General features: G+C 42.8%; 1 protein-coding gene across 2 annotated transcripts in view; it reads right to left on the bottom strand.

Moving 5' to 3' along the window:
- SLC10A7 (solute carrier family 10 member 7) overlaps nt 1-24,145 on the bottom strand; it is a 182,338-nt gene that overhangs the window by 6,055 nt on the left and 152,138 nt on the right. For both annotated transcript variants that reach the window (XM_015422925.1, XM_015422926.1), the window contains one exon: nt 22,181-22,254. In XM_015422925.1, the coding sequence (XP_015278411.1) occupies nt 22,181-22,254 (74 nt within the window). The remainder of the gene's footprint in view (nt 1-22,180; nt 22,255-24,145) is intronic.

The following is a 24,145-nucleotide window of genomic DNA, read 5'->3' as shown; positions in this document are numbered from 1 at the left end:
TTTGCTATCTGGAAAATTTTTTAGAGACATCAGGAAACCTTCTTGATCCATCAGCCTCAAAGGTTGCAACATCTTAACTGGCTACCCATCTTTGGAAAGGTTCTGAATATCTGAAAGTCACCAGGCAATGGTTGGTTCTTAGCAATGGCACAGAGGAAAAGCACACACACACCCCATTACCAATGCACATTATCCCCGGAGAACATCAAATCTACGGTGTTCTATGATATGCTCTACTATATGCATAGGTATCAGAATGTTCTGGGACAGCTCCATGGTTGTCATGGGAGACATGAAGTCCCATCAATATGGTCTCAGGATGGATGATGGAATCCTGAAGGACCATAGATGTTGAAATCCTCAGCATGAAATCTGAGATTGCCTTTACTATCGGACAAGGGAGTGGGTGGTGCACCAACAAAAAACCTGTTCATTCCAAAACATCCCCCAACATTAGGTAAATACATTGAAAACTGGGATTCTGGCTGACCAAGCACTTGGTGAGAGCTTCTCTCCATACGTGTCCAATAAGATAAGGAAGATGCGGCACCAGGAAACCTGGAGACTACTGTTTCTTTGCCAAGCCAGGTCTCCATGATGTGTACCAGATCAGCCTCCTCATCCAGAATTAGATTGCTTCTTTACCTTTCCCCTTCTTTGACAAATTTCTTAGAAAGCTCTTTTATCATATCCCTGACTCTTTTTGTTTACACATTGGTATCAGAGTATGCTATTGAACAGCCCTAATTCTTTCATTAGGGACGGCTATTTGGGACACCATGCTGAGTCCTCCAGAAAAAATGATACCAAGATCATTAGTAAACACAGGAGCAAATCTGCAGTCCAACGACTGGATCCCCAGGTTTTCCCTTCAGCTCCACCACACTTCCATTGATACCAATGGAATAAGGTAAACAGGAATCTGAGTGGGTAGAAAGCTGCTTCAGCATTGTTCACATTCTCTTGAATTCATCAGTAGGTTAAATATCACCGGTAGGTTTTTGTTTCCTTCTGTGCTGTCACCATTTCCTCTGCAGCACCTTCCACGGTGCCACCTTACTCACTGCTGCTGGGTTGCATACACCAATCTGTGCCACCTTACTCACTGCTGCTGGGTTGCATACACCAATCTGTGGGGGACTGGCTTACAGATGGCTCCCCCTAGCGACAGGGAGGTTGCATGAGACAGGTTTTTGTTTTTACTTTTCTACTGCACACACATTCAGCCTGCGAGTGGAGGGTCATAGATGAAAATAGGGGGACTGGTAACACTCTTACTCAGTGATTCTGTGGCATGCTATTTTTCATTAGGCAAGACCCTGATTCTACCCCAAGCTTGGCCCATGCAAGTGCGAGCAGCCACCTCCAACCAATGTCTCCACTCCTAGGATGGCACCCTGTCTAACCTCATACATCCTTTCTCCCCATCTCTTCATGTTCATGTCTTTTACATCTCCCAAGTCCCTTTAAGCAAAATGTCCTGCTGCCCTTTCATACCTTTAGTTAACTGTAAAATAATTCTTTTAAGCATGCAAGACATAAAGGCATTTGCAAGAAAATTTAAATCCAAGGCTTTAAAAAAGATCTTGCGATCACAGCAGCCATAGAAATGAAGGAAATAAATTTTAATGGTCCAAGGTACTGATGCTATGTCACCATGGTTGACAGGATCCGAGCAGGCTTCAGGAGATGGCACTTGACTTTATGGACGTGAGCACTCTCCACGCATTTACAATTTTACAGGGGCTTTAAGCTGTCATGCTGAAAAGTGTTTATAAAACATTAATCGAAAATTCCTCTTTAATACAATGCATTGTCTGAAAGATGTTAGAAGGCACATATTGTAAATGGATTCTTTTTTTCTGACGAAAGTAATTTCTACCAAAAGCATTTCCCCATTGCTGTACAAGTACACAGAGAGGATAGATAAAGAGCACTTTCTCAGCACATTACTACCTGATCCAAACACTGGGGAAATCACTAATGTATGGCACGCCGTCTTTCCATGTCACACATGACACATTTGTCTAAAATCACCCAGCAGAGCTTGACGTGGCAGCCTCTTCCTTTGCTGAGCTTTCAACTGACATCTGCCAAGCAAGACCTTCAAGCAAGAGCCCCCTTTCTCTAACAACGAACCAAGAGTTCCCTTTCATCCTATACCCATGATGAAAAGGATAAAACAATAAGAACTGGCACTCAGGTTCTCTTCCTCCCCACATTTTATGTTTATTTTATGCTCCTGAATTCCGGCACTTCCTTCAGAGTAGGTATTTGTCATTTGCTGTTGATACTGCTAGGATTCAAGAGAACTTCTCTTTGTTACTAACAAGTGTTCGTTACCCTTCACATATAATGCATTTTCAAATTGGATATATCCCATTCTCAGCAACTACTCTAGAACTTAGATCCCCCAAGAAGATAATAGCCATCAAAAGGCTGTTGTTATTTTGTTTTTATTAATATAGGTAACAGTAAAGTGTGTGGCTCAGGCCAATCATAAAAACAGCAAAACTAACTAATTCACAGACAAGTCAGAGGTTCCCAAATATTTGACTTCAATGAACTCAGAATGGGTGCAGCTCTGCTTTGGATGGCACTGTGAGAGATTCCCCAGCCCCTGTATGCAGACCAATCTGACTTTGTAAATTAACCACAAGGAAATGCCTGACTGGAAGCACTGAATGCTTAGAGCACTGAATGCTTAGAGTAAGGGGGAACAGAACAGAGAGAGAGAGAGAGAGAGAGAGAGAGAGAGATAGATCTGCCAGCAAAAGCCCACAAGAAGTTACGGAGTTCTGAAATGGGAGATATGCATGGGGGGTGGGGGGGGGGACCGACCTGACAGTTCCTAACAAGATTCCAGCTTCTCTTCTGATAGTGAACTGTAGAGCCAAGTGTTGATCAGGAAGGCAATAAAAAGGCTAACATGCAGACAAAGATGAGGTTTCTGTATACCTGAGATGCTCTAAGTATGTAGCAAAAATATTAGTCTGTAAATTAAAAAAATTAGCTCCACAATTAAAACAGTCTAAATAGGACTGAGCATGCTCATTGCCTGAGGGGAGAGAAAATAGAGGGAGATGTGGGTAACTGGGCTGCTCTGGCACATTACAGCTTATGGTATCTGGGAAGGGGAAGTTTGGGGAGAGGGGTTATAGAATTCTCTTATAGGTGACACCCCCAATGATTCCTTACAGGTCTCCAGATTTTTACTTGTGTTCCTGGATCACATTCCAGTTCTTTTTTGCAGCTATATCTGAAAACACAGCAATATTTTACTTAAAGAAATATACAAGGCATAACTGAAACTTATAGGCTGTGGATGCACTATATGGATGCACTGGGAAAACTTCCATCCATCAACATGAACTAATATTGTTGAGTCCATCGAAAAATAGGCAACCAAGTAAAAAGTGCCTTTTATAGTACTTCCCCTCTGCCTTTTCATTCAAGTCTCCTATGTTAATCTGGCCTGAAAAGGGCAATTGGGAGGCCATCAAAGGTGACATAAAGCAAGAGCTGCTGCTGTACAAAGTGTCAGTTATAGATGCTTGTACATGACTTGTAGGTATCTACAAGCCATTTAAAACATTGGAAGAAAAATAAAAGTCAAAACTGAAATTAAAATGCAGTCCTTTGATGGCACAAGTATGTTTCACCGTAGCTCAACACTGCTCTGTAACAAAACTATGCAATCTGTACAACTCCTAAGGTCAACTGAACAACACACTGGAATTGTACATTTAAGTCACACAGTAGTACTCCAGGACAGCATGATAAAGCCAGGATGGAAGCTAGATTGAAATGGATCTAGAGAATAGGCTGGATTCACTCAACCTTGCTCAATTCCCTTTCTTACTGTACCATTGGTCACAAATGGTTTTTTTCCATGCAAATCCCATGGTCCCCAGCATAGCCTTTGACCATAGGTGGTCAAAGTGGGCCCATCTCTCCCATTTTTTTACTATTGGAAAAGCTGCCTAGATCCAACCCAGTCTCTCATTCAAGAAAATCTGGAGTTGCACACCCACACCCACTCAAGCATCCTGCCCAAGAAAAAAAGATGTTTACCATTGACTGAGTGGTGTTCAAACCATTTGGGTCCAGGAGTCATTTTTCAGACAGGCTTTGCTACATGGGTCCAGATGATAAATGTGTTTTGGTTATAAAGACACTGGCAATTCTTGAGGCTCCACATTATGGTAACTATTTGTGTGCTACTGCTCACCATGTTATAGGCACTGGAAAAGTCCACAAAGTGGACTTTGACCATAATTAATTTATTGGATGTCAACATGGGGACATCTTTTGCGGTTCCCAGGAGAAAAGAAGGGGGCAAACTCTATGGTAGTCTTCAAATTACTACATCTGGAGACACTGCTGTCTGTTCCTTGAGAAACCCCAGAGACCAAAGTCCCCTAAGTGTATTTCCATCAATACTGGCCAGTATAGCTTTTATGAGCGAATGCATCAAAATCCAATGCATCAAATCCAAAGATAGATCTGTAAGTATTAATGAGAGTATTTCTCCCCTGCTGATGGTTGTACGGTGACCATCCATCACCGCAACGTAAATTGTCTTACAATATGATGTTTCACTAGGGCCACCGTTGGTGACAAATCAGGGGATTTTTTAAGTTACAAACTTCTAGATGAATCACGATGAGCAATTTTGTTTTTTGCAATGCAACAGCAGTAAGATAAATACTTTCCTGATATATTTGGTTTTAAAGGGAATGAGAAAGGGTACAAAAATGGAATTTGCGAAGAAAGCTGCAACATTTCTCTTCATCCAAAACAGCCTCATACATGCTTATTTGCAAGCCAGCCATGGAAAGGGATCGTGTCCCCAAAACTGTTAATTCAGTCATGGAACGTCACATTTTGAGAAACACAGGGCAGCTGCCCAAAATGATACTGTTGTGATGCTTACTGCATGTCATGAAGCCTTCATATTGTTTCCCTGCCCTGCAAGTGAGGGACTCGGGCAGTGATGAGGGAAATGCCCAGTTTGAAAAGGTCAGGATGTGGGCAAAATTTTCTACATGTTCAAGAAGAAAGGAGGAGAACTCAATGCTGGGATTGCATTTCTGGCAGCAGACCTACACTTCTGTACCAGCAAAAAACTGAGAGAAATAACGTAACGGGAAATATAACCTTGGGAGGCTAAATATACATATTATTACGAAGGCCGTGGAGCTATTCCGGGACTCAAAATCATTATGTCTGAGAATCTCTCTATGGCAAGAGAGAGATTATACAAAATCCATGGAGGAGGAAGATCCCCAAGTGAAAAAATTTCTTTTGTTTCATATGAAAAACATTTTTGGGAGGCAAGGATAGGGGAAAGGTGCACTGCCTTAAGCCTGCTTTCAACTAACAAAAGCTTTCAGGCCACTGGTTAACAATGGTTGAAATCCCAAGGAAACTTTAATGGGAGCAAGCCACACTGAATAAAAAGGGACTTTCTTCTGAGTAAATATACCTAAGATTGCTCCCACAGTTCACAAGTGCCGCAAAAGGTTGTTGAATATACAAGTTAGTGCCTTTTGTAACAGAAACAGAAACAGAGAACAGGCTGAATGTGGAGTCCTGGCTTTTCAATGGGTATTGGTTAGCCTGGAAATGTTTAATGGATGGCCTGAGCAATCCCTCCAGATGCTGACAATAAAAGATTAAATGCTGACATCTAAAGACACTTGCCTCAGATTCAAAAACACCTACACCTGACTGACTGCATTGTTGTAGCAATTAGTTAACAGGGCATTAAAAAATGAATCAAGTCACCATGAACCTGATTTTGAAACTGTGCCAGCTTTAAAACGATACCACAGGTTACGTTAATGTGTGTGTGTGTGTGGGGGGGGTAGCTGAAATAATGATTTAGACTGCGACTGCCTTTATATCCTGTGACTGTACACACGACTGTGGCTTGACTTCTTTCCCCTTCATGTTTTCCACTTCAGCACTAATATCAAAGCAAACAGCACTCTGCACTAAGGTTAAGGTCTGCAGAAAAATTCATGGAGTATTCACAGGAATAACTCATTTATGAGAGGGACATAACATATAGAAAAAAAATTATCTATCTTAGTAATAAAAAACTCAGACTACATCAATTTTATTTTGCACTGGATAAAGCTATTTTCCCTCTTCCAGAAAAGTTTGTTAGAATTTGCAAATGCTTCTTTTGAGCAAATAAGTGAGTAAATAAATAAATACAAGTGGGGACCCCCAAGAAACTTGCAGGAACGGCTAGCCCATTCCCCTCACCTTTGCTTCCTCCCCTCCACTTCTCTCACACTATTTTTCCCTCCTGCCATCCCTTTCTTACTCCCAGGGCCAGCCTGAGGGTTTTTTGCGCACTAGGCGAGGTTAGCTTGCGGCGCCCCCCGCAGGCCAGGCTGCCTTGTGGCGCCCCCCGCAGATCTATATTTCTCTAAGCTAGCAGCCGTCTAAAGGGACAGATAACCAAGGAAGGAGAAGAGCAAAAGACCTACAGCCTCGGAAGCTTCGTCCCGACACTCTTGTTGCTACGGCCAGCTCCATGGCTCATGGCCTCACCACCATGCCCGGACTGTACTTGCCGGGGCAGTGGGAGGAGTCGAGGTGCCCCGCGCCCCCCCAAAGAGCACGATTCCAATTGCCTCGCCTCCTCCTGCTCCTCTCACTTCCATCGCCAAAAGGAAGACCGTGGGGAGGGGGGAAAGGGGCAGAGTCAGAACGTGCTGTGGAGCGGTAGCAGGAGAGAGGAGGCGGGGGCGTGAGGTGAAGCAAGCCAGCGGGAAGAAGCACGCTGAGCAGGAGGGAGGAGGCAGGGGTGTGAGGCAAAGCGAGCTGGCGGGAAGGGGCGTGCTGTGGAGCAGGGGTGCCCAGAAATCCATACTGGGGGGTGGGCTGGTGGGCAGTGGCCTCGCTGTGCCCCTCAGAGATCTGCGCCCTAGGCCATCTCTAAGGTTGGCCTAGTGGAAAGAGCCGGCCCTGCTTCCTCCCTCTCTCTCTCCTCCATGCCTGTCACTGTCTTGCCCGTTTACAGCTCCAGTCACCTGATTTAAGTATCCAAAGATTTTTGCTGTTACAATATAGGATTATTCAATATACCACTGAACTAAATACACCTCCAGTATATTTGTTGTAACAGAAAAGGTGAATAATTGTAGGAACCAAATACACATTGATATATGAAGCAAATAAAAATATGTCTGTTCGATGATCAATTTATCAAATATAAGAAATATTCCAAATGAGTTGTATATTGCTACTCAGTTGGAAACTTTCCTATTTTACAAATTGTGACAAATAAAAAAGTAAGTACAGAAATTGAACAGAGACTTTTTTCTCATTAAGGAGCAACCTCTTCAGGACACCCGCGACTGGAGATATTAGGCAAAGGTTTATTTGCAGTTTATTCACTTAACTGCAGTTTTTTAAGCAATTCAAGAATGCTTATACAACATTTTTTCAAAGGCTTGTTAGAGAGAAAGATCTAAAGAGAAAGCTACACTTGGGAGCGCAATCATTTGTTCATCCATTCTTATTCCACCTTTCCTCCATGGAGCTCAAGGCAGTACACATGGTTCCCTCCTTCCATTTCACTACCACCAGGTGAAGTACAAAAAATGAAATTGACCAGGGCCACCCAGTGAGCTCTGTGGGGACAGGAACCCAGCTCTCAGTCAAACACTGTAACCACTACACATACTGGGAATCCAGAAGGCACTTCTTATGGGGCACCGCTGCAGTAATCTCCTAGATAGAATTAAAAAAAAAAAAGTGGCCTCTATATAGTAGCTCAAAGGCTATTTCATAGTTTATGGATAGGTAAGAATAAAAATTTACCACTAAATGTACATTTGAAATGAAAGAGAAGCCAACCCTAGCTTTCTGGCAAGCAGGGCTCTAGTCAGGGGGGAGCTCTCAGGTACGGAGCTCCGGAAGAGAACCTCTAGGGGGCGGGGCTGTCACGTGGTGAAGCCCCACCCCCTTCTTTACCCCGCCCTCTGCTTCGATCCTCATTCCGTTTGGGAATGAGGATGAAGCAGGAGGGTAAGTAGCCGGGCCTTCTGACACACTTCCGGTGATGTCAGGGGGTGTGGCCTTCTGTCACTTCCGGTGATGTCAGGGGGCGTGGCATATGCAAATAAGTTATGCTAATGAGTTATGCTAATGAGCTCCGGCAGCTCTTTTTCTACAACAAGACCCCTGCTGGCAAGTATAAGAACATAAGAGATGCCAATGTTGGATCAGGCCAAAGGCCCATCCAGTCCAACACTGTGTCACACAGTGGCCAGAAATACCAGTGCCATCAGGAGGTCCACCAGTGGGGCCAGGACATTAGAAGCCCTCCCACTGTTGACCCCCTCTAGCACCCCAAGAAGACAGAGCATCCCTGCCCTTAATCACTCTTTGGGTGAAGAAGTACTAACCCGTTCTAACCCGACCACTCAGCAATTTCATTGAGTGCCCACGAGTTCTTGTATTGTGAGAAAGGGAGAAAAGTACCGCTTTCTCTACCTGCTCTTTCCCATGCATAATCTTATAAACCTCAATCATGTCTCCCCTCAGTCGTCGTTTCTCCATGCTAAAGAGCAATAAGCGCTTTAACCTTTCCTCATAGGGAAAGTGTTCCAACCCTTTTATCATTCGAATTGCCCTTTTCTGCACTTTTTCCAAAGCTATAATATCCTTTTTAAGGTGTGGTGACCAGAACTGCACACAGTATTCCAAATGAGGTCGCACCATTGATTTATATAGGGTCATTATGATATTGGCTGATCTGTTTTCAATACCCTTCCTAATAATCTCCAGCATACCATTGGCCTTCTTTATTGCAGTCACACACTGTCTCGACATTTTCAGTGAGTTATCTACTACAACTCCAAGATCTCTGTCTTGATCAGTCTCTGCCAGTTCAGACCCCATCAATGTGTATTTATATTTAGGGTTTTTGGCTCCAATGTGCATCACCTTGCACTTGGCCACACTGAACCCCATTTGCCATGTTGACGCCCACTTGCCCATCCTTAACAGATCCCTTTGGAGTGCCTTACAATTCTCACTGGTTTTCACCACCCTGAACAACTTTGTGTCATCCGCAGATTTAGTATACAGGCATGGCAGAAGTGTTTACAAACATGTTTTTGCATTTACACTTCAGATTGTTCACATTTTATACTCCCCCAAAAGACCAGCTCAGCCCAGCAAGACAGACCTGCTTTTGAAAGGAGGCTTCCACATGTGCAGCCCATCTGAGGGCAGATGTGCAATGCAACACTTACTTGAGACATGAAGGAGCCCTATATAATGGGCTTAGAAGGATGTAATCCCATTTAGGGTTACACTGTATATCTCTCAGTGTGGACAGGTTATGTATTTTCATACCAGGAAACTAGTTGTTGTAAGCAATAGGGGTCAACACCTAACCATCACTTTATACCCATCACCTTTTTTTAAACATACCCTTCCTTCAAGGAGCTCAGGCTGGTATATGTGGCTCTCTCTTCCCCATTCTATCCTCACAACAACCCCGTGAAGAAGGTTAGGCTGAAAGAGTGACCCAGTGACCTTTACGGCAGAGTAGGGATTTGAAACTGTATCTCTCCGATCAGAGTCCAGCAATCTAACCACTATCCCACACTGTCTCTATTTTAACAATGAGAGCAACTGTAGCATTCTGCATGGTGGTTAAGTGCTACGCCTTGTCATAAGTTTTGTAACAGCCCAAGGGAACTTTTTCTTTTAAATACACCTTTTAAAACCTGCCCTCTACTTTTTAGATGTAGCTGGACCGTTATGTGAAAACTCAACTCAGAAGGGTGCACAGAACTATTTATGTTGATGGGATGTTCTCAAACATTACCTTCAATGCTTGTGACTGTGTCTAAGAGACATTTGTAGCCTATGCGAGGTTAGGATAAAGGGATCTTGAGTTGTGGACAAGCTTGGATCTCTCCATGGATGACCCATCAACAATCTGTTAGGTATAATTTGCCATTTTTAAAGAGAAGATAAATTAATTTTAACTGCACTTCTGGTGGGGAAGTGGGTGGGGACGATGTCTCTTGTGTTATCCCTTTACATCTGAATATGAGATTTTTAAAGAGAGAGAGAAGGAGAGATTGATAAAGAGGTGCAAACTTGCTGCTGTCACTGAAAACCTGCAATCTGCTTTTTAGTGTCTGATCCAATTAAGTGTACATCTGGGAAGACACAGAAGCAAATAAATAATTGGAGAGGTGCAACTCTGAAATGACAATTGTTATTCATCGATCCCTTTCTGCAAGCTGAGATTGAGAGATGTAAACTTCAAGCGAATGTGATCTCCAGAGTGAGATTCTTCAGTTCAAACACAGTAAACAACTGTTGTTCTCTGATGCACATTTTAGTACTGCTGGAGGCAAGCTTTCTAAATATTAATTCAAAACCTACTACAGGCAGACTGCAGAGATGAAGTGAGAGCATCAGGGAAGCACTCTGGTGCTGGCTTTCCTGCCCACATCAAAGGTTTACTCAGAGAGCCTGCGTTCCAGGTCAAATGCAAAGCTCCTGTGCCCAATTAAAAGGCATCATCCCATATGCTCGTTTTGGAAAACCAGGGCACACGACCCACCCTTCTTAATTAGCCACATTTCCCGTCTCCCATAATGCTGTTTTTCTTTGCTTTGTAGTAACGGAATAGAAATTTTCCAGTTTATCTCATGGCTGCACCTCCATACTGTTGCTGCAGCTATCATGTAGTTATAAAGGGGATTAATCTAGCAGGATAGGAAATACGCAGTTTGACAGCACATTGGGACTGGTATTCTAAGAGTTAAGTTACTTGTTTGGAAAGAACTACAAGGATCAGAACCAAAAACAAGGGAGCAGGAGAGAAGTTCTTGGATTGTGAACACCTACCTGGGATATGAAAGGTACATCCCTGAATCTTCTGTGCGACTGCAAAGGATCAGAGAGCATTGCTCAGTAATCACGTGCTGCATCGTGGCTACCCCTAAAAGGCACTGCAGCCTAAGCAACTGCTTTGGATTGATTACACAGTCAGAGCAGCACTGTATATGAATGCTCTTCTGAGACTATGAGCTCCTTTCCTTTCCCTTTTGCCATTAGACAACAAACAAGTAAACTAATGCAGCAATTAAACAGTGGGAGTCTATTAGGAGCTGGACAAAGGCAGAACCACAAAACAGAAATTAACAAGCTAAAACCTATGTGATTTCATAGCAGAAGAAAGAGGGATATTGAACTTTTTTAAATTACTCACCTGTTTTATTTTTGGCATATGGCTAAGTGGCATCAAATGAGGGCCATAATGAACAACTATGATCCACAGAACAAAGAGAAGTTGGCAGGGGATTACCCAAGAGCAACAGTAATACAACAATTTTAACCACTCCAAATAAAATGGCTTAAGGTAGTGAGAAAGTTTCTCAATTCCACAGAACACTTCTTCAGTCTGGATGGTCAGTAAAAAGAGAGAGAGAGAGGAGGGGATAAAAAATGTTTCAGGGAAAGAACACAAACCTCCACAGACCAAACTTTCTAATGATTTTTAAAAGGAATATAAAAGATGTCACACAACTTAAATAAAGGCCCTGCTAGGTTAAAACATTTCAGGATGCCCCAGGAGCTACAGGGACAGAGATCCAAGAACGCCCTGGTGTTTATATTTTCAAAGGAAGCACAGCACTTCATCTGGACCATCACAAATTGAAGATTTAAAGCTTGTCTTCATGCTCTGAAACATCTTTTTCTGCCCCCCCCCTTAACTGAACACTAGTTTGAAGAAGAGACTTAAAAATTTGTTTGTGACTTTTTAGCTGATCCTAGTAAAATGTATTACAAAACCAGCGCTTATTATTTTCTATAATGGACTGTTAAGGCAAACAGCCTTATTTGAGTATTTATACAGAGAAGTTCCTTAGTTTAAGCTTAGGAACCACCTATCTGCAAGTGTTGTTACACATTAAGATCTTGTCATCTCACCTGGAAAAACTCAGCATACTTGAAGAAAACAGACACACATAATAGCAATGTCACAATCAGACATACACACAAGACACAATCAGTTTTAGAACTCTGGAGGCAAAAACCATTGCACCAATGAGATAATAAAGAGAGTTTGTAGTCAATTCCTGATTCTATAAACTGCACCAATTACTGTGCATTTGCTGACTACATGAACCTGACATACAGACCTGTGCATAGCAATAGCAGCTCTACAACACTTAACCACAATGCTGTTTTAAACTAAAAAATGGAGAGCCTAGACTAGCCAGAGTTAAGCCTTTCCATGTTTATGTTTCATTGATTTCAATGGTTCAAAGTTAAATTAGAAATCTTTTTAAAAAAGCTTATTGCCAGCATTTATAGACTGCTGTTTGGTCAAACACAGAAGGCGCTTAACCAAATTTTTGTGGTACCCTAACCTTCTGATGAATCTGCTGCACTCTTTGTGAACCGGAAACTTATAGCAGGCAATTTCTTCTCTATAATATATACAATTCACTCTGCCAATAGGCTGGGGCTGCTCACAAGTACAGAGCACAGCCCCTGCAGTCTTGTTCGAGGTGACCCATCCCAATAGCTGTGGCACTTCCTCTAGGGCCGCCTTCTCCTCTAGAATTAACCCCAGGGAATGGCATCATGTCAGGCTTTCCAGATGGATTATGTGAAGCCATAGCTCAATGTCATTTTCAATAGCCAAGCTTATAATTAAAGGTCAAATAGTCACTTCATCTGCAATCAATCAATAGAAGAAGTACTAATACCAAGCACTAATCAATCAATGGCAAATACACTAATAAAAGCCATGAATCAAATGTCTGCATTCCATGTGCTTGCATGTACTGTGCATGTATGTTGCAAACAGAGGGAGGGAGAGAAGGAACAAAATGAGAGCAAAAAATGCCTGAGGGAATGCTCAGGTACCACATTTATCTTCACTACTGGGAGTGCATACCCCTAATTACCTAGTTAATGAAATACAAATAAAAATGAGGTCACAGGAAGAAAATTATGCATTCTTGTTTTGATTTTAAATCCCACTAAATAATTTCTATGTTTTTTTTTGTCTATGAATGGCACTGATCAAAATAGGTGATATTAAATAGGGAAGGCATGTGTCTTGATCCTCGAAGAAATACAGGTATATCAACTGTTCGGTCTACAGACCAAAGCCCAACATATGGGAGGGAACCACACTTGTCTCAGCATTGAGTGAGAGACTCTCCATGGATCCAAGCCTAGGAAGTGGCAGACGGCCCCCTGAGCATGCCACATGTGGGAATTAGCTGGTTTCATAATACAGTGTGGGACAGGCGCCTTCCAAGAAGTGCCTTTTCGTGCTTCTCTGATTACCACTTCTAAAGCTTCAAAGCTGTCATCTTTCCTCCTCCCTCTGCTGGTGCTGTGCACCAATCCCCAGGGATTAGACACACGGCACCCTGCGGAGGCTTCACATGCCAGAATGTGAAAAATCAGTTTAAGCTCCAAGCAAAACAGCTTTTGTTCCAGGAAGCCCCTAAGTGCTCTTGTTTGCTTATTGGCACTGGAGTTTTGAAGCCAGATAAAAACCATCCTCAACAGCAGACTTAAAAAGGCGGCCCTTGAAGTTCACTGTTGCCCTTAAAACATTCAAACATGAGTGTTAAATGGGAGCTTGCTTGCATCTCCTGTGCCTGCTCAGGTAGATGACAGTAGAACACTGTAACAGATAAGTTGTTATTCTCTATGAAGTTAATAGGAAAAAAGTCTCATTGATTTCATAGGAGGAAAAGGTTTGGCCTTGGGAGCACATCACTACTATTAGTAGGAATAAGACCTGTTGTGGAAATAAATACAACGAGCTCTATAAAGAGGCTCTGGGCGGGTGCTCTGGCCTTGGGCACTAAGCATCATTTTGCTGTGGTGACCTCAGCAGGGTATAATGACACAGAGGCCACCATTTTCTCCAGGGGAACTGATCTCTGCCATCTGAAGGACAGTTGTAATTCTGAGTGATCTCAAACCCTCATCTGGAGGTTGGCAACAATGGTTCCCTAGGAGGAAATGGCTGGTTTGGAGGGTGGAGTCTGTGACATTGTACCTGTCTGAGGACCCACCCCTCCTCAAACCTCCCCTTCTCCAGGTTCCACCCCTCAAATCTCCAGGAATTTCCCAACCTGGAGTTGGCAACCCTATCTCCTTCCCAGCCAACCATCAGCCTACCTTTATCTGCCCCTCTGATTTCAGCTTTCCATCTCCTCCCCCCTCCCTGCAGCCTCTACCCAGGAAAACTACAGTCTTTCTCTGCAATGGGGACCAAAGCAGCTCACATCATTCTCCTCTCCCCCTTTCGACCTGTACAACAACCCTGTAAGGTAGGTTAGCATAAAGTCTGTGAAAGGTCCGAAATCACCCAGCCAGCTTCTACAACAAGAACCTGGGTCTGGCAGACACTGTTCTGAAGCACTAAATGCTACATCACAGTGGCTGTCATGGGGGGCTGCTGCTGGTGAACAGGAGCAAGCAGCCAGGCCTAGTTAAGTCATACCAGTCATATGGCATCATGTCACCCAGAGGGTGTTGCCAGGCCTAAGGCAGTCAACCTTCAGGTGGAGCCTGAAGATCGCCTGGTATCACACCTGAACTTCAGACAACAGATCTCTCTCTCTCCCTGGAGAAAATAACTGCTTTGGAGGGTGGACTCTATGGCATTCTATTCTGCTGAGGCCCCTCCCCTCCCCAAACTCTGGCTTCCATAGACTCCACCACAAAATCTCCAGGAATTCCCCAACCTGGAGCTGGCAACCCTAGTTAGGACTAGACCCAATGAGTTCCCCACAAAGTAGGCACAGAAAGGGCCTCCCTGGCCCTGCCTTTTTACTGACAGAACCAAGCTTGGTTGCCTAGCAACAGCCACTGATAGGAAAGTGAGCCCCACAGTAGTAGTAGTAGTAGTAGTAGTAGTAGTAGTAGTAGTAGTAGTAGTAGTAGGAGTAGAAGAAGAAGAAGAAGAAGAAGAAGAAGAAGAAGAAGAAGAGGAGGAGGAGGAGGAGGAGGAGGAGATTGGATTTATACCCCGCCCTTCACTTGGCGTCTCAGAGCGGCTTACAAACTCCTTTCCCTTCCCCTCCCCACAACAGAATGGTTTGATGGCCGGTGGCTCACCTCAGTAGCCAGCCAGCCGCTGAGGAGCCAAACAGGAGAAGTGGCAGTAGAAGCATCTTCGTCAGGAGAGAGAGCCATTTTGGCCGTTTATTCAGAACAGAAAGAGTGCCCAAGTCAGTAGTGGGTGGGTACACTTAAGTGGTGGTTGATGGGCCAATGGCTGATAGAGCGCACAGCTAATGGGAGAGCCGGAAAGTGCCAATACGCTGGGGCTTTATATATACACACACACACACGCACACACACACGAATGATTATTATTATTCGCACTGAATTATTATTCAAGAAGATATTGGCTTTAAATAACAAGCATCACGGCAAAGTTGACAGAGGCCTGGTCCATTTGTACTCACTCACCAAAGATTTTTACTGTCCCTACTAAACTTAAGGAGCCTGCCTCATGCTACATTTCAAGGGTATTTTAGAACAACATGAGAAGTCATGGGAATGTTGATTGGAGCAGAAAGAAAAGGAACAGAGTACATGAGAATCTGCCCATCCATTCCTTTAGAATGTGGCCAGCAACAGAAACGCTGAGAGATCTTTGTATGTGTTTACATTTTAGGGTTAGGATCAACCCTGTGATGGGGAAAAATGGAATTCCAACAGGGAGGGTTCTGGCTATACGGGTAGTAGGATTAGTAGGCTGAGCCTGGTTGGGGATAGAGACATGGTAGGAGGAGCAGCATTGCAAGCTACCTGTAAGCAATAGCAGCAGCTCTAGGAATTGTTGAAAGAAGAGTAACAGGAGAGGGGGGATGATCCCCTGTCCCAACCGGGTTTTTTTGCAGGTCTGATGGGTACTAAAGCTATAATGCTGTGAAACTGTTAGGCAGCTTTCATTTCTTCCCCCTTCATACTACATTCTTTATTGGAAGTATTATACTCTCTGTCCTTCATCGTTCTCTAATTATGCAACCCAGTTTATTGGGTCACTAGTCCTATACCATCTTTATTTGCATTGACTTTTATAACTATGTAATCCACCTTGAGTCTCAACAAGAAAGGTAGAAGACAAATGAAGTAAATAATTAAAAATAAAAGAATAAACCCAAATTCACAGACAACAGCCTCTCTGAAAGCAGGCATAATTGTCATGCATTGGTTTGGATATGATCAAAACTATTTTTGTTATATGAAGGCCCTTGGTTCAGAGTACTTTCCTTTTTTGACTCAGAACAGACACACAAACCCAGCAAAGTACAAAAGCAGCCCAGGCCTATGCATATTTTCTTGGAAAAATGTTCAATGAAATGGGTCTCATGCCAAACTAAGTGTGCAGCCGAAGTCAACACAACTGAAGAAAATTATATGAGGGAAGATGCAAGACTGGTTAAGTTATTAAGTATATTTGGTCAGGGTAACTGATACTTTCAACAAATTTGGAAATCAAATAAACCAGTATTTAAAATAATAAAACCCTACCCTTGGAGATTTCATGTAATAGCTAGTTAATAATGTATTATAGCAACAATTCTTTGGTAGGAATGTATGCCTCATTATACAGTAATGACTAATCAGAGTTTTGTCCAGCAGAGCGTTAAACAAGGAAGTCTATCAGGAAGGTGGGGAAAAGTTTATAATGGTATCTAAATGGTGAGCAGTTAATAAGGGGGAAATATTTGCATTAGCATTTTATTCCCATGTTAGCTTTGGTTTCATTCAAACATTCATTTCTACGCCATTCTTTTGGCTCCCTGGCAGAATGGTCTCTTTTGAATACCACTATTTATCCTGATTATGGAAGGATACGCTGCTGTATTAATACTCTGTATAAATCAGGCTCTAGTTTTACAGTTAGTGAGCAGCTTTCAGAGTTGTGAAAATCTAACCAGTTCTTAAATCTGTGAGGACTTTGGTTAACTTAAATCTTGGCAGTTCTCAGCGAATTTACCACATCCCCCCCCCCAATTGTTGGAATGCTCAGTATTAAGTAAGTCAAATCAAGTTCAACAGAGACCATAGTGGGGCACACTATAATCTCTCTCAGTGAGAGCCACAACCTGTGAAATCTGCATTACATTCACAATAAGTCACCAGTAGTAATGCATTCATTTTGCATTCAGAAATGGGAATGTAGTATCCCAAACAATCATCTACCCACTCCTATTTATTTTCTCTTTTTGCGTGTGTGTGAATAGCTTGAAGAAAATTATACAAAGGTAGTGGAGGCTATTTTTTTTTGCTAGGTGCTATAATGAACACATTGAAAACAAGGTAGCATTACACAAAGCAGCAAAATAGTTTGTGTTTTAATGGTAAATCGTAAGGTCTAGATGATTCACAGAAATAGATAACTAAATTTATAAAGAATTAAATACAGAAAGGAAGAAAAAGGAACCTGAATCTCAAGACTAGGAAGAACTACACACTTATTACAAGTATAAATTTTTCTACTTAAGAGAGGCTACAGAAGAATACTTTCATTTCCATGTTTCAAGGGAAAATTATTTGTATTTTTCTAATACAGAGCAGTCTGTCTGTCAGAATGAATTGATCTGTACAGAGTTAAACACAAAAACCTTTTACACACAAATAAGGGAGGAAAGACTGTCCTTTGGTTTATTCTATGGACCTAAAAAACTGACATTGCTGCCTGAAAGTACAAAGGAAAATGTAATTATTTCTATATATAGTCTAGTCATTTCTCCAAGCAATTGGAGAAATGGAACAGACTTGAGCCTACCTTTAATGCATTTAAAATATTTATATCCTGTTTTGGGGAATAAAGCTATCCCAAAGCAGCTTACACCAGAGTAAAATCTCAATTATACCAACAATTTAAAATATCATCAACATGCACTCATCCTTACAACTATTAAACATCTAAAACATTCACACCACAATCAGTACTCAGCAATCAAGAAGAATGCAAAAGCAAAAGAACCATTTTTTAAAAAATCAGCAGAAACCAAAAAGCCACAGCAGTACAGATAACAAAGAAAATCCTGACATAATAATCCAAGCTAAAAAGTAATCAACAAGACCAAGAATATGTGAGAAAATCTTTAAGCTATTATCCTGAAAATCAGGAGGGAATAGCACCAGATGTGTTTCATGTGGGAGGCATTTCCAGTCTCACAATTTTACAGTGCTTTGAGGGAAACACCCTACCTCGGAGTGGCAAAGGTCTTACACCTGCTATGTATCAGTAAGTGACAGCTGAATTCTATGGAGCAGTTTAACTGTGGTGAAGACAGGGACCTGCATGACTACAGCTGAAGTGGCCTTAGCAAACGGGGCAGATCTAGTTGGCCAGAACATACTTAGAGCCAGTTTGGTGTAGTGGTTAGGAGTGCGGACTCTAATCTGGGAGAACCGGGTTTGATTCCCCACTTCTCCACTTGCACCTGCTGGATGACCTTGGGCAAGCCATAGTTCTGTCAGAACTGTTCTCTCATGAGCAGTTATTGAAAGAGCTCTCTCAGCCCCACCTACCTCACAGGGTATCTGTTGTGGGGATGGGAAGGGAAAGGACTTTGTAAGCTGCTTTGAGACTCCGAGTGAAGGGTGTGGTATATATCCAATCTCTTCTTCTTTGTCTTCTTCTTAGGTTGTGGCTGCAGTGACAAAATGTTCCATGGGATGACAAACCAGAGGACAGCACAGGACTGTGCAGTGCTTCACAGAGGCCAGGAATGAGAAGTGTCGTTATATGTGTAGGACTGCACACAGTGCCTAAGTGAGAGAATGAATTGCCCCCTCACATTAATGCTACTCTCAAACCCTGAAAACTGGACAGTGTTGCTAGAAAGCTATATTTGTTGGTCCAGTCTAGAAAACATTTAGGCCACATACACTGATAATGCAATCCTATGCAGTTATTCCACTCTAAGCTTTCAATGGGCTTAGACTGGAGTAACTCTGCATAGGATTGTACTGTGAGAGGCACAATGCTGCACTAGCCCTGTAGCTAGAGAGTTTGGGGGGAGGCACTGCCCCCATGTGTTGACATCACTTCTGGGTCCCAGGAGAGAGCGGTGGCTGAAGACAGTGCCCGCGGTTACTAGCATTGCAACGGGGCTTGAAGGCCTGTTTGTGCATTTCTCTCTCTCTTTGCAGTCTCTAGAAAAGCTTCTTGCACCCATTTCTGCGGCTTAATGGTTCAAGGTGGCAGGGCCCCACTCTAGCCACTGACAGCCTTCCAGTCCCTCCCTTGCTGGAGGAGAGGTGAGACCCTCAAATGACCTCCCCTGGCATTCCAGGTGCCATCATGGGGGCATGACCGAAAGAACTGCAGCGCCACTAGCTTCTCCTGCGGCAGCCTTTAAGGCTAATGAGGCCCATTATATCAATCACTTGGCAGGGCATGGTCCTTTGAGCTGGAGTGCTGGCTAAAGCCTTCCCTGCCTCTGTGGCTGCCCTAGGCACCACGCACTGGAGGGCCTTGCTGGCTGAGGGAGTAGATGAGCCAAATGAAATTGCTGGGGCCCTTTGTCTCCGAGAGGGGGTGGGGGAGAAGCAAGGTCCCTGGAAGGCAGGAGGAAGACACTGGCTCGAGGGCTAAGGAGTCCCCAACTTCTGACCAAGCTTTGTTCGCCCTAACCCAGGGCAATGAGTTGCTCAGTGGGCAAGTTACTCATGTGGGAGGGCAGGTGGCACCAGGGAGGGAGCTGGGCATATTTGTGAGGGGGTGTTGCCCCATGGGCACTGTGGGCCTGTACTGCATTATGCATAGCCTTGTTGGAACCATGCAGAACACTTGATTGTGCCTAGTTGCTCATGAACTGGATGTTAGTGCCAAACACGCTTTCTGCATTCTACAGTGTAGTTCAGTGGAGATGGCTACAAGGTGTCACCTCAACTGGGTGGGGATATAGCATGCCAGAGGCTCAGAATCATAGAGAATTGCTGAGCTATAGGGATGGGCATGAACCGTCCCTCTGGGAGGGTTTATTTCACTGGGAGCCATTTAACCCTCCGGTTTTGCTCCCTGCCATTGAAAAGCTGGGGGGAACAAAACTGAGCCATTTAATCCTCTGGTTTTGCTCCTTGCCATTTCAAAGAGGGAGGGAACAAAACCAGAGGATTAAACATGGGGGTGAAGTGCCTCCCAGGGGGCAATTCATGACCTCCTGTCTGCCAGTCATGGCTTTTCCCAGCCAGCAAACAGTAAGGGGTGAAGTGCCTCCCAGTGGGCACTTCCCCCCTTCCTTTCTGCTGGCTGGGGATAGCCGTAGCCAGCAAACAGTAGGGGGGTGAAGTTCACCCTAGGAGGCACGTCATCCCTTCCTTTCTGCTGGCTGGGGAAAGTCAGTCAGAAGTCTCCCCACCAGCCCAAGACCGCCTGAAACAGCTGAGTGGGGAACGCCTCCCTGGCACTCAGCTGTTTTTGTGGCTTTTGCAGGGAACAGAAAGTAGGGGTTGTAAGAGACTTGGAGTCCCTTTAAACTCCTTTCTGCTCCATCCACAAACCACCAGAAAGCACTACAAACTGCTTTAAAAGTTTGTGGAAATTTGTGACACAATTTTGCTTCTTGGTTCAGATTTGTGCCCATCCCTACTTTGCTACATGCCCAACATAGATAACACAACTGAAAACACAATAGCTTGCATCCTGCCTAGTATGTTTATAGGCACAAGCACTCCCACAGAAGACCCAAAAAACTTCCAAAATGCAGGACCGTCATGAAAAGCTTGGAGGACATCAGAAATCTATCATCCTCCTTATGCCTTGTGACACAACTTTGCTTCTTGGTTCAGATTTGTGCCCATCCCTACTTTGCTACATGCCCAACATAGATAACACAACTGAAAACACAATAGCTTGCATCTTGCCTAGTATGTTTATAGGCACAAGTACTCCCACAGAAGACCCAAAAAACATCCAAAATGCAGGACCCTCATGAAAAGCTTGGAGGGCATCAGAAATCTATCATCCTCCTTATGCCTATGAAAAAAGTTCTAGGTGGAATCTAGAGTGCTAACTCTGATGTGGAGAACTGCCTACTTTGGCCCTATGGATCACAATATAGCCTTAGCTAAATCATTCTTCATCATCTTAAGCACAAGATTTCCATGATGAATGAAAGATCCTTGGAGGAAGTATGGGTTATAAACATGATAGCTAAATAATCCAGCAAGCAAAATGATGAACACAATGTCATCTTCTTGGCTACTTCTGCCTCCAAATAAGTCAACATGGAAGCCAGATCTTGCATCAGCATATTAAACTTCAGACCACCAGATACATCCATGTTTTATTCTTCCTACAGAATCATGTATACTTTATGTATGGGTACATGTAGTTCTATGTACAAAAGCAGTTTTGAAACATGACCACTGTGATTTTTCTAACGTGTATCTGGAAACTTTACATTAAACCCCCCATTTCCTGCCTGCTACATAAGTCACAGGAACACGAAACAGCTACATTCAGCATTGCCCTTCCATCCAAAAAATAACTGTATCTTAAATAATTTATTGCAAGTATCTACCTGAACTGTTATTGCAACAGAACTTTGAGTGACTAGTAAGTCAACAGTCTTTGACTACTGAGTTGAAATGAATAAACACAGAGTCCAGAGATTTCTTGGGATAAATACACTGATATTTGATAAAACACTGCTGTCTTCATTGATCTTTTTCTTTATATTGTAAATGCTCTGTGCAGTACAGTTTTGAGCTATAATAATTCTGCAGTTTGACTATGTTGTAATAACTCAGAACATAATCCGAAATGAACCACAAACTTTATCAATATTAGATTAGAGAAACAGAACATCAAAAACAAAAACAAAAAATCAGATTGCTTTCTGTAAAGAAGGAACAGATTAATGGCACTGCAATACAATTATTCAATTCCCAAAGGAGGAGGCTGCGTTATCTTCCATGTAGAAAACATTTACTCGCCCACTGCAACAGTGTTCTCATGAATGTACTAATATTAATGCAATGCTTTTATAGTAGATCTTGTCATACTGTTGAAATGATAACAGAAAAAACAGGAGACCACTTTCCTAACAAAGTGAACTAATGTGGAGCAGTGATCACATTCAAAAAGTCAACTCAGTTGCTTGTACAGACTTACCTAAGGTTAGAGATTTGTGAGTGGAGCAGAAAATAATAGCCACTGTGTCTGCTGGAGTGAAACCAGAGTTCTGCCTAGAAAAGACACAAAGAACATTCAAAGTCTCTTCCACCAAATGTTGGCTTACTAATAAAACGTACTGCTTTATGGACTCCCTGAGTTTGCTTTAATCACTTTGATCAGCTTTCATGACAAACAATTCCACTCACATATGCTCAGCAGATTTTGATTCTTCTTTCCAATAGCATTGTTTCTCAATTGTGACAGTCTTTCCTGCATGAGTTCTTATTTGGAAAACGAGAAGTTTGAAACATATCTTCATGGAGCATGAGTTTATTCCAGCTCATTTTTTACGAATGCAAAACACCAGGTACGTTGATTAATGCTTGTAACACTGTGGAGCCCAGTTGCAGCGTTATCTTCTGGAATGCTGCCTGGCAAGCAACTGTTTGCAAACCCCCATTTAAGCGGTAGTTGACTGACCTGGCATCTGGGGCATCAAAACTGTGTAGAGAAATGAAAGGCAGAGCTGGGGCTGCACCGTATACACTGGCTACACTTCCTCTGGCTCTCACATATACAGGAATACCTGCACTGGCACCCATGCACAGTTCAAAGCACACTAATGTTTTCCAGTATGGTCATGGACACACGCAAGGCTCAGAAGGGTCCAGAGGAAACTGTGTGCCGGGGCCAGACTTCAGAACCAGTCCAATGAGAAGTTTTTAAAAAGTCTCTAATCTTCCAAACAGTAAATATCCTCAAATACAATTAAGTGTTGACATTAGTATAAATATCTGCTTGGTTTCTTTGTCGTGTTGGTATATGATATGTAAGATCAGAATCAACAAAACAAACTGTATAATTATTTGTTTGTTTTATTTACATTTATTAGCTGCCTTTCTTCCATACAAGTCCTATTATAATTATTTGTTTGTTTTATTTACGTTTATTAGCTGCCTTTCTTCCATATAGCGCTCAAGGCAGCTTACAGTATTAATAAAATACACAGATTACATAAAAAACATAAAACTCAAATTTAAAATCTCACTTTAGGATGGCTTTAATCAAATGCAATCCTAAAAAAACCATCTTCAGCTGTCTTCTGAAAACTGAAAGCGAGGGGACCAAACCTATCTCCCTGGGGAGGTTTTTTCATAATCATGTAGAATAATCTCAGAATTAGAATAATTGAATTAGAACACAATAGGCAAGAGCGCAAAACCAGAAGCAGTTTATTATGCATTCTTTTAAGTTGGCCATTGGGAGTTATAAATTATGGTCCGCACAGGAACAAGAACTTAAAGGAGTTAGCTAATAACTTCCCAGGTGGGTGGGTGGGGGGTTTCCAACACTTCATGACATTTTAGCAGTAGATTTGCCTAAGGAAGTCATACATTCATTACATCATAAAAGATTTAAGGTTTGTTTTAAAAAGGTTGCATTGTAGAATGCTACGGTAACAGGATAGATCAGTTATTCTTAATGGGGGTCCCCCATTAAGTACATTGCCCCCCCCCAAGGCAATGTACAAGTCTTTGGAAAAATTCACATGGCGGGGGGGAGCTGAGATTTGAGGTAACTCCTAATGGAGGTTTGCTGTGTGACCCTGGGCCAGTCACATACTAACCTACCTATGTAAGTCAATACATACCCAATATAAGCCTCTCTGGGGTGAAAGGTGGGGTACAAATGAAATCAGTAAATAAATACATCATTTTATTTCCTGACTTATTTATTGAACTCTTTTCTAGTTGCATGGTAAATACTTTTTTCACTGTTCTGCCTCCTCTCAGTTGTTATCTCTCCCGTAGCAGGGGACAAGATCTGCAGCCAGATAAAGAAAACTTCTGCTGATCTTATACGAAGGAGAAGCCGGGGCCCAGAATCACCATGGGTCCTGTTTGTAGCTCTGCGGGGAGGGCAAACAGGGTGATGGCAGCCCCAGCAGCTCTCGCTGGCTGG

Source organism: Gekko japonicus, unplaced genomic scaffold, assembly GCF_001447785.1.
Source record: "Gekko japonicus isolate JY-2015 unplaced genomic scaffold, Gekko_japonicus_V1.1 scaffold110, whole genome shotgun sequence".
Classification (NCBI taxonomy): domain Eukaryota; kingdom Metazoa; phylum Chordata; class Lepidosauria; order Squamata; family Gekkonidae; genus Gekko; species Gekko japonicus.
This window is presented reverse-complemented; position numbering and strand designations above follow the sequence as displayed.